Raw genomic sequence first — 15,030 nt, 5'->3', positions numbered from 1 at the left:
TTATGACCACCTTGCTGGTGAATGAATTGAACTGAATAACTTTAAAGTGAATTCAGACAACCCCACATTATGGCAGTTCAGGGAATAGAAAGTCACCCATATGATATATAATTCACAGATCACGACCAAAATATCTGACAAACAGAATTAAAAATTCGCTCTCATGTAATGTGCGTGCTAATTTTAATTTTATTTTTAGCTCACATTTCGTGATGCACATGCATGTGACAAGGCTCTATGTTACACAAAATCACAATACTGCAGTGTGGTCTGTGCAGAGTTAAGATTTAAATTTCTAAAAACTTCTTAAAGAGGATTTTAAACATTATCAAGACACTAATGGCGATTAGTTTTTGAGGCCCTTCTCCTACACCAAGACATGGCACATAATGAACAAACTTCTATGCCATAATCCTCAAACAATAGGAATTCTGCAGATGCTGGAAATTCAAGCAACACACATCAAAGTTGCTGGTGAACACAGCAGGCCAGGCAGCATCTCTAGGAAGAGGTACAGTCGACGTTTCGGGCCGAGACCCTTCGTCAGGACTAACTGAAGGAAGAGCTAGTAAGAGATTTGAAAGTGGGAGGGGGAGGGGGAGATCCAAAATGACAGGAGAAGACAGGAGGGGGAGGGATGGAGCCAAGAGCTGGACAGGTGATTGGCAAAGGGGATATGAGAGGATCATGGGACAGGAGGCCCAGGGAGAAAGATAAGGCGGGCGGGGGGACTCCTTGCCCATCCTCTGGGCTCCCCCCTCCCCCCTTGTCTTTCTCCCTGGGCATCCTGTCCCATGATCCTCTCATATCTCCTTTGCCAATCACCTGTCCAGCTCTTGGCTCCATCCCTCCCCCTCCTGTCTTCTCCTATCATTTCGGATCTCCCCCTCCCCCTCCCACTTTCAAATCTCTTACTAACTCTTCCTTCAGTTAGTCCTGACGAAGGGTTTCGGCCTGCAATGTCGACTGCACCTCTTCCTAGAGATGCTGCCTGGCCTGCTGCGTTCACCAGCAACTCTGATGTGTGATGCTATAATACTGGTTGGTAGATAGACACCCTATCTTCAAGCACTTGACAAATGTAGGAAACCACAAACTCCATTCTGATCTTTGATGTCCTTTTTTATTCAGTCTTGCCAGTCTATCTCAAGACATTGAGATTAAACCAGAAGTAAACCCCAGCAAAAGCAATTATAGTCTGACCACAAAGCTGCTTATTGATCTCTTACTTAAAACATGACAGTACATCAAGTAACCCAGTGATTCACTCAGTAGCAGTACAGCTCTATGACAAAACCTAAAAACTATTTGTCATTTTCAGAGCAAACCACATTGAAGCTTTAAACATTTTTAATAACCAAGTTAGACCACACATGGAATATTGTCCTCAGTTCTGGTCGCATCATTATGGAAGTTTTAGAGAGGATGCAATCAGAATCAGGTTTAATATCACCAGCATATGTTGTGAAATTTGTTAACTTTGCAGCAACAGTAGAATGCAATACATGATAAATATAGGAAAAAAATGAATTAAAGTATACTAAATAGTTAAATTAAGTACATTGTGCAAAAACAGAAATAAAAAGTAGTCTTCATGGGTTCAATGTGCATTCAGAAATCAGATGGCAGAGGGGAAAAAGCTGTTTCTGAATCACCTAGTGTGTGCCTTCAGGCTTCTGTACCTCCTTCCTGATGGTAACAATGAGAAGGTGGCATTCCTGGATGATGGGGGTCCTTGATGATTGACACCGCATTTTTGAGGCAGTGATCCTTGAAGATGTCTTAGGTACTACAGAGGCTAGTACCCATGATGGAGCTGACAAATTTTACAACTCTCTGCAGCTTACTTCAATCCTGTGCAGTAGCAACCCCAACCGCCCCCCCCGCCCCCCATTACCATATGATGACAGAGCCAGTCAGAATGCTCTCCACGGTACGTCTATAGACATCTGAGTGTTTTAGGTGACGTACCAAATCTCCTCAAACTTCTAAAGAAATTTGACACCATCTTGCCGCCTTTATAGCTGCACTGAAATGTTTGGACCTGCTTAGGTCTTCAGAGATATTAACACCCAAGAACTTGCAGAGGAGATTTTCCACGACTGAAGAGCAAGTCTTGTGAGGATAGTTTGAGCAAGCTAGGGTTTTTTCTCTTTGAAGCAAATGAAAATGAGAGGTGATTTGATAGAGGTGTACAAGATGATATGAGGCATGGATCAAAAGAACAGCCAGAGGCACCTTTGCAGGGTGGAAATGGCTAATATGAGGGGTGCATAATTTTAAGGTGATTGGAGGAAAGTATAGTAGGGGGATGTCAAAAGTAAGTCTTCTTTAACTCAAGAGAGTGTTGTGTGCGTGGAACACACAGCTAAGGTTGGTGGTGGAGGCAGATACAGTAGTGACATTTAAGAGACTCTTGAATAATAAAACATGGACATATGGATGATTGAAAATAGAAGTTTGAGTGAGGGAAGAGATAGATTGATCTTGAAATAGGTTACAGGTCAGCACAACATTGTGGGCCAAAGTGTCAGTAGTGTGCTGTAATGTTCAATGTTCCCGAGTCTCATACCACCAAACAGAATTACGCAGAAGCTAGGTTATTAATTATACTAAGTTAACCTGTAAATTTCTTGCTTTATTACACTCTTATTCTTTGAAGAGCCCTAAAATCATGCAAATAAATTAAACTTGAGCACAAATTCTAGTGTTTACAAAAGTTGAAGGATGGAAAATGGATATTGTGAAATTAAATGAAATGACTAGCTAACATGTAAAATATAGCCTTGCTGGTTTAGGATGTTAGGAGTTGGATTCTAGAGATACCAGATTTCAAAATGGACATGAAGGATATAATATTACCTTATTAAATACCCAGATTTCGCCATTTCCAGTTGGTCTTGGCACTCCATGCCCATTATAATGGAAAAGCACTCTTTCCTCCTTTGCATTACGTCTCAGGGAGGTGCAGAGCTTTTTAACTTCATCCACTGTTGGATCCAAGCTCTGCTTGTATCTGGCCTGATGGAAGGAAAATAATATTTATTAATAAGCAGTGCAAATTTTAGCATGCGAAAATTGGGCAGATTAAAACCCATTTTTTGCTAACCACACTGTGTGAAGTGGGTGAACTGAGACTTTATAAAATGCACTGATCAACAGCCATGAAGATCGAAATGCTTCACTGATGTGGGCACTGGATTAACAAACACATTGTAGAGCACTGAGCTTCGATAACAAAGAGACCAGCCAATTGCATAAAGCAAGGTACAGTACAATTACAAGACCCTAGCCTGGAATGAAATAAAGTTGTAAACACTTTCACAAGTAATTAGTTGAAAGGAAGAGGATGGACAACAGGGTAGGAAAATACACTCAGCAGCAACTAAAAGTGAAGGAATGTTTAAAAAAACAGAACATTAATTTCTGATTTGCATCAGCATTGCCACCAATATACACTCAGTGGGCACTTTATTAGATCACTTGTACACTTGCCCATTAATGCAACTATCTAATCATCCAATTATCTGGCAGCAACTAGTGCATAAAAGCATGCAGACATGGTCAAGAGGTTTAGTTGTTGTTCAGACCAAACATCAGGATGGGTAAGAAATGTGATCTAAGTGACACCATGGAATGATTGTTAGTGCCAGACAGGGTGGTTTGAGTGTCTCAGAAACTGATGACTTCCTGCGAATTTCAAGCACATTTCCTGGAGTTTACAGAGAATAGTGCAAGAAACATCCTGTGAGCAGCAGTTCTGTGGGCAATAGTGCCTTGTTAATGACATGGGTCAGGGGAGAATAGCCAGACTGGTTCAAGCTAACAGAAAAGCAACAGAACTCAAATAACCATGTGTTATTTGAGTTAAATAACAGAGATATGCAAAAGATCACCTCAGAATGCACAGCACGTTGAACCTTGAAGTGGATGTGCTATAGCAGCAGGAGACCATGAACATTTATTCAGTGGCCACTTTATTAGGTACAGGAGGCAAAATAAATATTGACTGCACAAGTCATATCTTCATATCTATTTCCTTCCAGTCCTACTTCCCAGCAGTGCACTGACTGACCCATGATGAACAGTTAATGCTGCTGTATGCAGAACTTCTATATCACAGTTCTCCATGTAATCACTGCTCATTGAAATAATATGCATAAGGGATACAAGGGTGAAAAGGCAGTAAATATCTTTAACATTGTCTAACAACTTTAAAAAGAGCTCATCTTCAAACCAGTCCTTTAGCATCAGAGTGTTCTCATATTTCTAATGCCCACAGGGACCTCAATCTTTCAATTATACTGCTAACATTAATGGACTTTCAATGCAAAGCTTCTGAAAGTAGGAAGCAAGTGCTATTTGGTCATAATTAGGCCCAGTTGCAGTACGTCATATTTTCTCATCAATTTTACATTGCAGGCACCATTAAGCTTCCATATTAAGAACCTCTGGTCACCCAACATCAAACCAGCTAGATGAGCATCAGCATGGTACATTAGGCTTATTTTACTTATTTATTCACAGGAGCTGGATGTAGATGTTGTAGGCAAGACTAGCTTTTATTGTCCATCCCCTCATCCCCCTCTACCAAGGGTCTTACAAGTCATTTCAAATGGGAGTTCAGTCAAAATCACACAGGAAATTCCTATACAGATGTGGTGACGTTTCCTCAATTAGAATTAATCAGAAAGATAAAGATTAGCTTTACTGGTCACATGTACAAAACACTGTGAAACAGGTCGGTTTCGCGTCAACGACCAACATAGCTTGAGGATTGTGCGTGGAAGGGAAGGGGAGGGGCAGCTCGCATTTGCTGCCACATTTCTGGTGCCAACATCGCATGCCCATAGCTCACTGACCTTGGCCTTTTAGAATGTGGAAGGAAACCGGAGCACCCACAGATAACTCACATGGTCACTGGGAGAACGGGAAGGGAACTGAACCCCAATCTGTGATCGCTGGTGCTATACAGTGATGGTACTAACTGCTCCACTACTATGCTGCCCTTTAGCAAGATTTTAGCAAGACTAATTATCCATAGAGGCCAAATATCAGACAATGAGGTTTATGGTTCTATTTGCTCTGGTATTTATTCTACTGATCCTTTGTATGATATCTGTGTCAAGTTTAAGACAACAGCACGCATTTAACTTAATAAATCCGGAAAGCACTTCTCAGTTCAAGTTAGTCACAATTTTAATTTCAAAGTGTAGGTTGAAGGATTATTATTTCATTAATGTAAAATTTAAATTCCTGGTTAACAACTAACAATTAGAAAAATATTTTAGCACTTTTCAAACTCTTGTACAAACTGACCTGGAATACAGGTAAAGGAGGCCATGGCCTGCAAAGTTGCAGGTATTCCAAAACCCATCATCAATAATACCGACTTTGGGCAACAGACTTTGAATACTACATACAAGAATGACTAGTTACTTAAATTTTTGCATTGTGAACTTCAGGTGCATGCAATGTTCATTGGTGCAAAGCAACAGAATGCCAGGTAAGAAGTACAAATATCATTGATAAACATTTATTGAGTTTATAAAACAGGAAAGGGTTTAATTACATGTAATGCATTCAAGCAAGTTTTAAACAAACTCTAACAATCGTAACTCTGGCCATTCAAATGCTTCAGAATCTGGCTCTCTAGCTAACATTCACTGTAATTCGCCAGGACTGCTGTTCCCACACACTCTTCTGTCTTGCCTCAAGCCTGATCCTGCGTTCACTTTGACTGTTTTCATGGTCCCTTCTGAACCAATGGCACTTCATTCCCCAAGCTGTCTTCAACCGACCAACCTAAAGTTTCCCGTGGTCCCTTTGAAGTTACTGGAATGACTGAGAAATATATTGTAAACAATAAATAAGATACAATTTTTAAAATAAAAATCCCAATAGTCCAAAAAACTAGCGGGTCCAGCTTCACTAAAGCCTGGGTGTGCCAGATTATGAATGTAACTTCAATATAGAACACAGATGTTACTTTCTTAAAAAAATGGCAGTCTACCAGACACCCCAAAAGACAAGTCATATTCTCACATCTGGGGCCCCTCCAATTCAGTTTACAATGTATTGCCCCCTACAAACTCAGTGAAAGCATTCTAAACTTCACTCTCTCTCTCTCAATAGGACACTCATATTTCCTCCAATATTCCATGGTTGTGCTAATAATATTCTCCATTTTATTTAACCAGGCATTCTGGCCCACCCATCACTTCGTAGCACTCCCAAATTCAAGCTTGTCCTATATGGCCAGCTAATGCTGGTGCTCTTACAACTAACAATTAGAAAAACAGTTTAGCATTTTTCAAACTTTCGTATAAACTGACCTAGAAAACAAGTAAAGCTAGGCACCACCTATAAAGTAGCTGGAATCCCAAAAAGCCATCATCAATAATACTGGCTTACAGTGCAATACAGCAGCATACGAGAATGAAGAGTTCAGCTTCACTTCGTACAGTGCTTATAGCTTCTGATTCATTTCCCTCCAATACAACCCATTCCTTCCACTTCCTCCTTCAGGGACACAGAGTGACATCATTGCTCCTCTTCAACACTACATATCAGAATCAGATTTAGTATCATCAGCATACATGGTGAAATTTGTTGTTTTGTGGCAGCAGTACATTGCAATGTGGTACATTGTAATAAAAACAATAAATTACAGTAAGTATATATCACTAAAAACTAATGTCATGCAAAAAGGGGGGGGGGGAGAAATACCAAGGAAGTGGTCATGGGTTCATTGCCCATTTAAAAATCTGATGGCAGAGGGGAAGAAATTGTTCTTGAAATGTTGTTGCCTCGTCACTAATGGTAGCAATGAGAAGAGGGTACATCCTGGGTGAAGGGGGTCCTGAATGACGCATACCACTTTATTGTGGCATCAGCTTTTGAAGGTGTCGTGAATGCGGGGAAGGCTAGTGCCCATGATGGAGGTGACCAAGTTTATAACTTTTCTGCAACTTATTCTGTACAGTGGCCCCTCCATACCAGATGGTGATGCAACCAGTTAGAATGTTCTCCATGGTACATTTGTAGAAATTTACCAGTGTCCTTGGTGATATACCAACTCTCCTTAAACTCCTGATGAAACATAGCTGCTGTCTTGCCTTCTGTGTGATTGCATCAATATGTTAGGCCCAGGATAGATCCTCAGTGATGTTGGCATCCAGGAACTTGAAACTGTTCACCTTATCCATTTCTGATCCCTCAGTGAGGACTGGTGTGTGTTCCCTCTTCTTACATTATCAATACAATTCCAGTTTTTTTTAAAATTTCCATTCACCCTCCATTCACTGCTATTCATCTTCCCCTCAAACTACCTTCCTTTTTTATTTCCTTCCATGAACCCAACCTGATAGCGTGAATATCAATTTCTCCTTCTGGTTTAAAAAAAATTTATTCCCCCTCTCGTCTTCTGCTATTTTTCACTCTGGCCCTTCACCTCTTCTCACTTATCTATCAACTCTCCCTGAGTCCCCTCCTCCTTCCCTTTCACCTATGGTCCACTCTCCTATCAGATTCCTTCTTCTTCAGCCCTTTATCTTTCCACTTTCGTTTTCAGTCCTGATGAGGGGTCTTGGCCCAAAACGCTGACTGTTGATTCATTTCCATAGATGCTGCCTGAACTGCTGAGTTCCTCCAGCATTTTGTGTGTGTTGCTCTGGATTTCCAGCAGCTGCAGACTTGCTTATGTTTATCTATTTTTTCCTCAGATAATGCGTTCAAAATGTACGCAGAGATAGAAAGACCACAAATGCTGCAAATCTACAATGAATTAAACACATTCAAGTTTCTGAAATAAGGTCAATCAAAAGTTTAATTCAAATTTCCAAATGCCAACAATCCCTGATCTTCAAAATGCATTTTAAATTCGGTCAAGCTTGCGGTCTCCAATGTTCTCATTACTACCATTAAGGAGGCAGTGCAGGAGCCTGGAGACATGCTCAACATTTCAGGAACAGCTTCTTCCCCTCTGCCATTAGACTTCTGAAAGGATAATGAACCAGTGTACACTATCTCACTCTTTTGTTTGCTCTTTTTGCACTGTCACAAAACAACAATGTGCTGCTGTCACTAAACAACAACTTCCCTGACATACGCCAGTGAAATTAAAGCTGATTCTGATTCTTACATCAGTTTACTATGCATACCATCCACTGGCAATGTAATCCACGATGCTGCTTTAAGTCATTACAAATCACTAGCCCTCACCCTCTACTTTTATGATTAAGCCTCTTGGATCATGTCCCAAATCTCCTTTCAGCAAATATTGTGTCTCTATTATCTTCCTTCCACTACTACAAATGAATTCACTATTTTAAGGTACTATAATAGGTCAAGCAGCATTTGATGGGGTAAAGGAATTGTCGACATACCACACACAAAATGCTTGAGGAACTCAGCAGGTCAGGCAGCATTTATGGAGAGGAATAACAAGCCAACATTATGGGCCAAGACCCTTCAGCTGGAAGGGGGAAAAAGCCAGAATAAGAACGTGGGGGGAGGGAAGAGGAAGGAATACAAGCTGGCAGGTTTTGGGTGAAGCAAAGTGAGGAGGAAGGTATGTGAGGGGTGGGGATGAAGTGAAAAGCTGGGAGGTGATAGCTGCCAGCTTCCTGTCCTTTAAGGCTGAAGGTGGAGGAATCTGACAGGAGAGGAGAATAGACCATGGAAGAAAGGGAAGGGGGAGGAGTGGCCAAGGAAGGCGATAGGCAGGTGAGAAGGGGTAAGAGGGGAGCGAGAATGGAAGAAGAGAGAAGAAAGAGACAGCAGAAGTTACCAGATGTTAGTGAAAGCGATCTTTTCAACTGTCAGGCTGGGAGGCTACCAAGATGGAATATTGATCCTTCTCATCGGATTTCCAACATCAGCAGAATCTCATGTTTAGGAATTGTTGACATTTCAGAGCGAAACCTTGCACAAGTCCTGATGCAAGATTTTAACCTGAAACATTAACAATTCCTCTGTTCTGCCAACACCTCCCCCCCCCAGATGCTGCTCAACCTGCTGAGTTTCTCCAGTAGATAGTTTGTTGCTCCAGATTCCAGCATCTGCTGTTTTTCATGTCTCCATTGTACCATAATACATGCTGGTTGCCGACAAGATTTGGAAAAGGAATACTCTTTAAAAAATGATCATCCAAGAAGAACATATGGTGTCTGTAATTTAAGTATCATTACCTACAAATGTGCAGGTAGTGATGTTTCCCATGTGCTTATCTCTCCTGTCTTACATGACCATAGCAGTTTAAAGAACTGGGAAGCGTTTTAGGATTAGTCTCAGCTGGTAACTGCAGTGGGCGAGAGGTGGATCAAACATAACCTTATTTAATGATATGGCAAGCTCAAGGTAGTGACGAGCTGAGTCGTGCTGCTGTTGCTCTTGTTGTCATACGGGACAGTCTCTGCTCGGCATTTTTGTGGCACACAGTAGCTAACCACTTTTATCGCCCATTCGTGAAGGTGACCACACTCCTGCTGTTTTATTTTATTTGTTTTATTATATTTCTAATATGCTTTTTATATATTATTAATACATAGTATATTTTATATTTACATTATATTTAAATTATATTAATATATCTTAATGTTTTGTTATACTTTTATTTAGATATATAGCATGGTAATAATGCTATATTACCATTACAATACCATGACAGTACCATCACCATTATACACACATGACCAATTAATCTACTAACCTGTACATCTTTGCAATGTGGGAGGAAACCAGGGTACCCGGAAGAAACCTACATGGTCACGGGGAGAACATACAGACAGCAGCAGAAATTGAACCCTGATCACTGGCGCTGTAATGGTGTTACGCTACAGTGCCACCCCATCGTCTGCTCAGTAGCGTGGACTGTTTCTGACACTGAGCAGTTAGGGTGTGTGTACTGTGAGTATCTTAGGTGAACAGAAGTAAACAATTCCTGTTTCATGTAATTTATAAATTACTCCTTTGATGCCCAACTATTTATTTCAGATACTGTGACACATTGGTTTCACTAAAATAATGCGAGTGAGATGCAAAATCAACTCAATTACAAATGAAGATAAACACCGGTGACAAGAGTATATTTTACACTGATCAGTTCTCTGGAACTTATAATATGGGAAATGATGGCAAAAACTGAATCTATTAATTTAACTTTGTAGCTACCAAAGCAAGCTATTTTAAATGGGAGGATAATTTCAATCTTATCCAAGTTTTAACCACAAGGAGCTTTCGTTGAAATCATGATACACTGATCACATGAGGTTCATGGTTAGCGTAATGCTACCAAGGCACCAGTGACCCAGGTTCAATTCTGCTATTTTCTGTATGGAGTTTGTATGTTCTCCCCATGTCCACATGAGTTTCCTCCGGTTTATCCCCACATCAAAGACATACCAGTTAGTAGGTTAATTGGTCACATGGGTGCAATTGACAGTGCGGTCTTGTTGGGCCAAAAAGGCCTGCTACTATGCTGTACTTCTAAATCTAAAGAGTGATTAAGCTCATTTGGAGATGATTGCATGCTATTTTCTTCACTAAATTCTTCGTGCAGTCTTACTGCTGCCTCAGACAGACACCAAAAGAGGAAGACACACAGCCACATGAGTTGAATACCATGGCGTTTTTTTTAAATGGACAGGGATCACTCTTTGATTAATGAAACCTTAGTGTTTCATTACAAATACTGAAAATGACATAGCTATCACAAGTTTACAAAAAAAAGTTAAATATTAGTTGTCTTTGAGAAAATTTACAGCTGTGTGTTGACCACAACACTGTTAATACTACTCTCAATCCGTGTTGCTGAGGAGACATTACTGTTAGTTCCTGTTATACATGTTTATCTTTTGCCTAAAAAACATAAAATTGCTCCTTACTTTCCCCTCCCTTTTTAGTTCTGGGCGACCTTCTCCTCTCTTCCAAGTTCGTGCCTGAAGATTTCTCTCTTCCATACCAAGAATTTCCAATGCCCCTTCCACTCCCAACAATACTGCATGAGCTGGCTGTCTTCTCTCATCCTTTTCCTGACTCAACACCTCAGGCTTTCCAGTATCAACCTGATGATGATAATGTTTTATCTGATATCTGCTTTGTAAATCATGTGTATGTGAATAAAGCTCTTATGAAATCTAGAATCCCTACCCACGCTCTGCAACAAGGTTCACCCCTTTCTGAAGAAGAATAGTATTAGGGATCACTGAGAAACAGCGATGGGAGCACAGGAATTCAGTACAGTTCGTTCTAAATGTGTATCCAGGATGTCATTTTCAAAATGCAATGAAGACATTAGCTAAATTCCCTCAGTCAACAACTCAATCACATCGTCACTTCTCTTTCTCACTATATATTACATTATCAATATGCATTCAGTAGCCACTATATTAGGTACACCTGTACATCTGCTCATTAATGCAAATATCTAATCTGCCAATCATGTGGCAGCAACTCAAAGCATAAAAGCATGCAGACATGGTCAAGAGGTCCATTTGTTGTTCACACCAAACATCAGAATGGAGAAGAAGCAGTGGAGGCTACCTCAGTAAATATATTTGACAAGGCTTCACCTATGTAGATTTGCATTCTTTGTACTCCTTATCCAGTCTGCCATCCAATGGAATCGAGAATATACTGCTTGCACAGTGGCTACTTTATTAGGTATCTCTTGTAGCTCATCCACTTCAAGGTTCAACATGTTGTGCATTCAGAGATTCTCTTCTTCACACCACCGTTGTGATACCTTTACACTGAATACCCTTCAACACCTGCTTTATTTTACTCTCCTACTGCACATCCCAAATAGCTGGTTGGAGGGAAAAAATGATGACAACTTCTATTCCCTTTGGTCATTTTGAAATAAGGTCTTATGTTGGGCAGAGCTTAGGATGATGGCACCTAGCGGCAACTCACTTGCTTGCATCTTCAGAAACAGCTCTATTTCTTTCTTTAATATCCCCTTTTTCGACTTTTCAGGGTTCTTTTGAAGACTCTGACCTGGAGTAACACACTGACTTCGGTTCTTTGCGAGAATGGGACCCGCTCTCAGGGCCCCACAACCGGCCGTTTTTACTGCGGGCTGTTGTTATGTTTCCCACTCGTTGTGAAAATGCAGGGGCACCTTCCTCTCCCTTATTAGGGAGAGAGAGAACCAGTGGATTGCCGAGTGCTGGATGAATTGCAATAGTCTTTGGGGGTAACGGCAAGGTCTGTTTCCTTGTTATTGCTTAGCTCACACTTGCGCTCGGTAGCTGATGCGCTTTCTGTTTTTTTGCTGGGGGAGGGGGGATTGTTGCTTGCTGCTGCTTACGCGCAGAAGGGGGGAGCTGGTGGGGGGGTGGACTGTCGTTCATTCTTTGGGGCACTTCTCTGTTTTCATGGATGTTTTGCAAAGAAAAAGCATTTCAGGATGTATATTATACGCATTTATCTGTTATTAAATTGAACCTTTTTCTGGTGTTAGATTTTAATTAGCCACAATCTTCGCAAGCTCACCAATGAATTTCTCTGCTGCTACGTGATCAGCAGATGCTTTATCTTTAAAATTTTTAAATCTTTAAACATTTAATGCCATGCCTTTTCTTAAATTTCTGGAACCAGCCTGCTGAATTCTCACAATTACCTTCAATTTTCAGTTTGTCGTGATGTGTCCTGTTGAGTGTAGTCTTTCACTGATTCTACTATGGTTGTTGGATTTACTGAGTATGCCCGCAAGAAAACAAATATCAGTGTTGTATATGGTGACATATATGTACAGTGCCTATCAGAAGTATTCATACCCCCTTGATAGTTTTCATGTTTTATTGTTTTACAACATTGAATCACAGTGAACTTAATCTGGCTTTTTTTGACACTGATCAACAGAAAAGACTCTTTCGTGTCAAAGTGAAAACAGATCTCTACAAAGTGATCTAAATTAATTAAAAATATAAAACACAAAATAATTGATACCCACCTCCTTCACGCCAGTATTTAGTAGATGCACCTTTGGCAGCAGTTACAGCCCTGAGTCTGTGTGGATGGATCTCTATCAGCTTTGCACATCTGGACACCGCAATTTTTCCCTATTCTTCTTTACAAAACCGTTCAAGCTCTGTCAGATTGCATGGGGATTGTGAGTGAACAGCCCTTTTCAAGTCCAGCCACAAATTCTCAATTGTACTGAGGTCTGGTCTCTGACTTAGCCACTCCAAGACATTAACTTTGTTGATTTTAAGCCATTCCTGTGTAGCTTTGGCTTTATGCTTGGGGTCATCGTCTTGCTGGAAAACAAATCTTCTCCCAAGTCACAGTTCTCTTGCAGACTGTATCAGGTTTTCCTCCAGGATTTCCCTGTATTTTGCTGCATTCATTTTACCCTCTACCTTCACAAGCCTTCTCGGGCCTGATGCAGTGAGGCATCCCCACAGCATAATGCAGCTACCACCATGCTTCATGGTAGAGATGGTGTCTTTTTGATGTCCGGTGTTTGGTTTATGCCAAACATAGCATTTAGCCTGATGGCCAAAAAGCTCAATTTTGGTTTCATCAGACCATAGAACCTTCTTCCAGCCAACTTCAGAGCCTCCCACATGCCTTCTGGCAAACTCTAGCCAAGATTTCGTGCATTTCTTTTAATAGTGGCTTTCTCTTGGCCACTCTCTCATAAAGCTGCAACTGGTGAAGCACTCAGGCAACAGTTGTTGTATGCACAGTGTCTCCCATCTCAGCCACTGAAGCTTGCAACTCCTCCAGAGTTGTCATTGTGGTGGCCTCCCTCACTAGTCCCCTTCTTGCACCGTCACTCAATTTTTGAGGACAGGCTGCTCTAGGCAGATTTACAGTTATGCCATATTAATTCCATTTCTTGATGATTGACAATTGTACTCCAAGGGATATTCAGTGACTTAGAAATTTTCTTGTATCCTTCTCCTAACTTGAGCTTTTCAATAACCTTTTTGCGGAGTTGCTTGGAGTGTTCTTTTGTCTTCATGGTGTAGTTTTTGCCAGGATACTGACTCACCAGCAGTTGGACCTTCCAGATACAGGTGTATTTTTACTACGATCAATTGAAACACCTTGACTGCACACAGGCCTCCAGAAACAGATCTCCATTTAACTAAGTATGTTGATTTCCAAAAACAAATTGGCTACACCAGTGATGATTTGGTGTGTCATATTAAAGGGGGTGAATTCTTAAAGCAAACAATTATCTTGTTTCATATTTGTAAATAATTTAGATCACCTTCTAGAGATCTGTTTTCACACTGACACGAAATAATCTTTTTCTGTTGATTAGTGTCAAACAAAGCCGAATTAAATCCATTCTGATTCAATGCTGTAAAACAATAAAACAAGAAAAATTCCAAGGGGGAATGAATACATTTTATAGGCACTGTACTTTGATAATAAATTTACTTCTGAAGTTTAGATCTTTGTTTGTTTCACGATCAGCATACCATTAAGCATCCTAAAAAAAAATCATTTTTTGCTTTATGCAGTCTTTCTCTATTTTTTTTGTTGTTCGTCCATCGCTGACATCGATGAGGACCTCGACACCATAATGATGGTGTCGAGACTAGCCCGTGATTTGGATTTAAGTGAGGGAGAGTTGCGCAGCGTCAGCCTCACTCTCTCTTCCCAATTCCCATCTGGGTCCAGTGGCAAGACAGAGTCTAGACGGCTGGAGATGGGACTAGGCGCAGTGGATGACCAGGACGTCTTCTGTGTCTTGTCCTGCTCTACACGTTCCACGACGCTTGCAGAGACCGCCTTCTTAACCGTTGGACCTTCCATTGGTCTTGTCCGCTCAATCCGCCGGAGTCCGTCTTCACATGCTGGGATGACAACTCCCTATCTCACCGAGGGTTTGAGACCAGTCGGCTACCCTCACCTGGTTTAGCCGGCTTGTCGAAGCCGATGCCCGGGGTGTGGCCGCTGTCGCATGCAAACAGCTACGGGGAGCCACAGGTGAGAGCTGAGTGCCAGGTGGGGACCAAAGGTTTTTTTAAATGTATGTGAGATCACCTCACATAACTGTCTGTGGTA

At 41.0% G+C, this 15,030-nt stretch overlaps 1 protein-coding gene across 3 annotated transcripts in view; it reads right to left on the bottom strand.

Moving 5' to 3' along the window:
* The window catches only part of rptor (regulatory associated protein of MTOR, complex 1), a 491,598-nt gene that overhangs the window by 357,105 nt on the left and 119,463 nt on the right, over nucleotides 1-15,030 (bottom strand). For all 3 annotated transcript variants that reach the window (XM_072241994.1, XM_072241995.1, XM_072241996.1), the window contains exon 4: nucleotides 2,863-3,021. In XM_072241994.1, the coding sequence (XP_072098095.1) occupies nucleotides 2,863-3,021 (159 nt within the window). The remainder of the gene's footprint in view (nucleotides 1-2,862; nucleotides 3,022-15,030) is intronic.

Source organism: Mobula birostris, chromosome 24 (assembly GCF_030028105.1).
Source record: "Mobula birostris isolate sMobBir1 chromosome 24, sMobBir1.hap1, whole genome shotgun sequence".
Lineage (NCBI taxonomy): Eukaryota > Metazoa > Chordata > Chondrichthyes > Myliobatiformes > Myliobatidae > Mobula > Mobula birostris.
The sequence above is the reverse complement of the archived record's forward strand: the minus strand, read 5'-3'. Positions and strand labels throughout refer to the sequence as shown.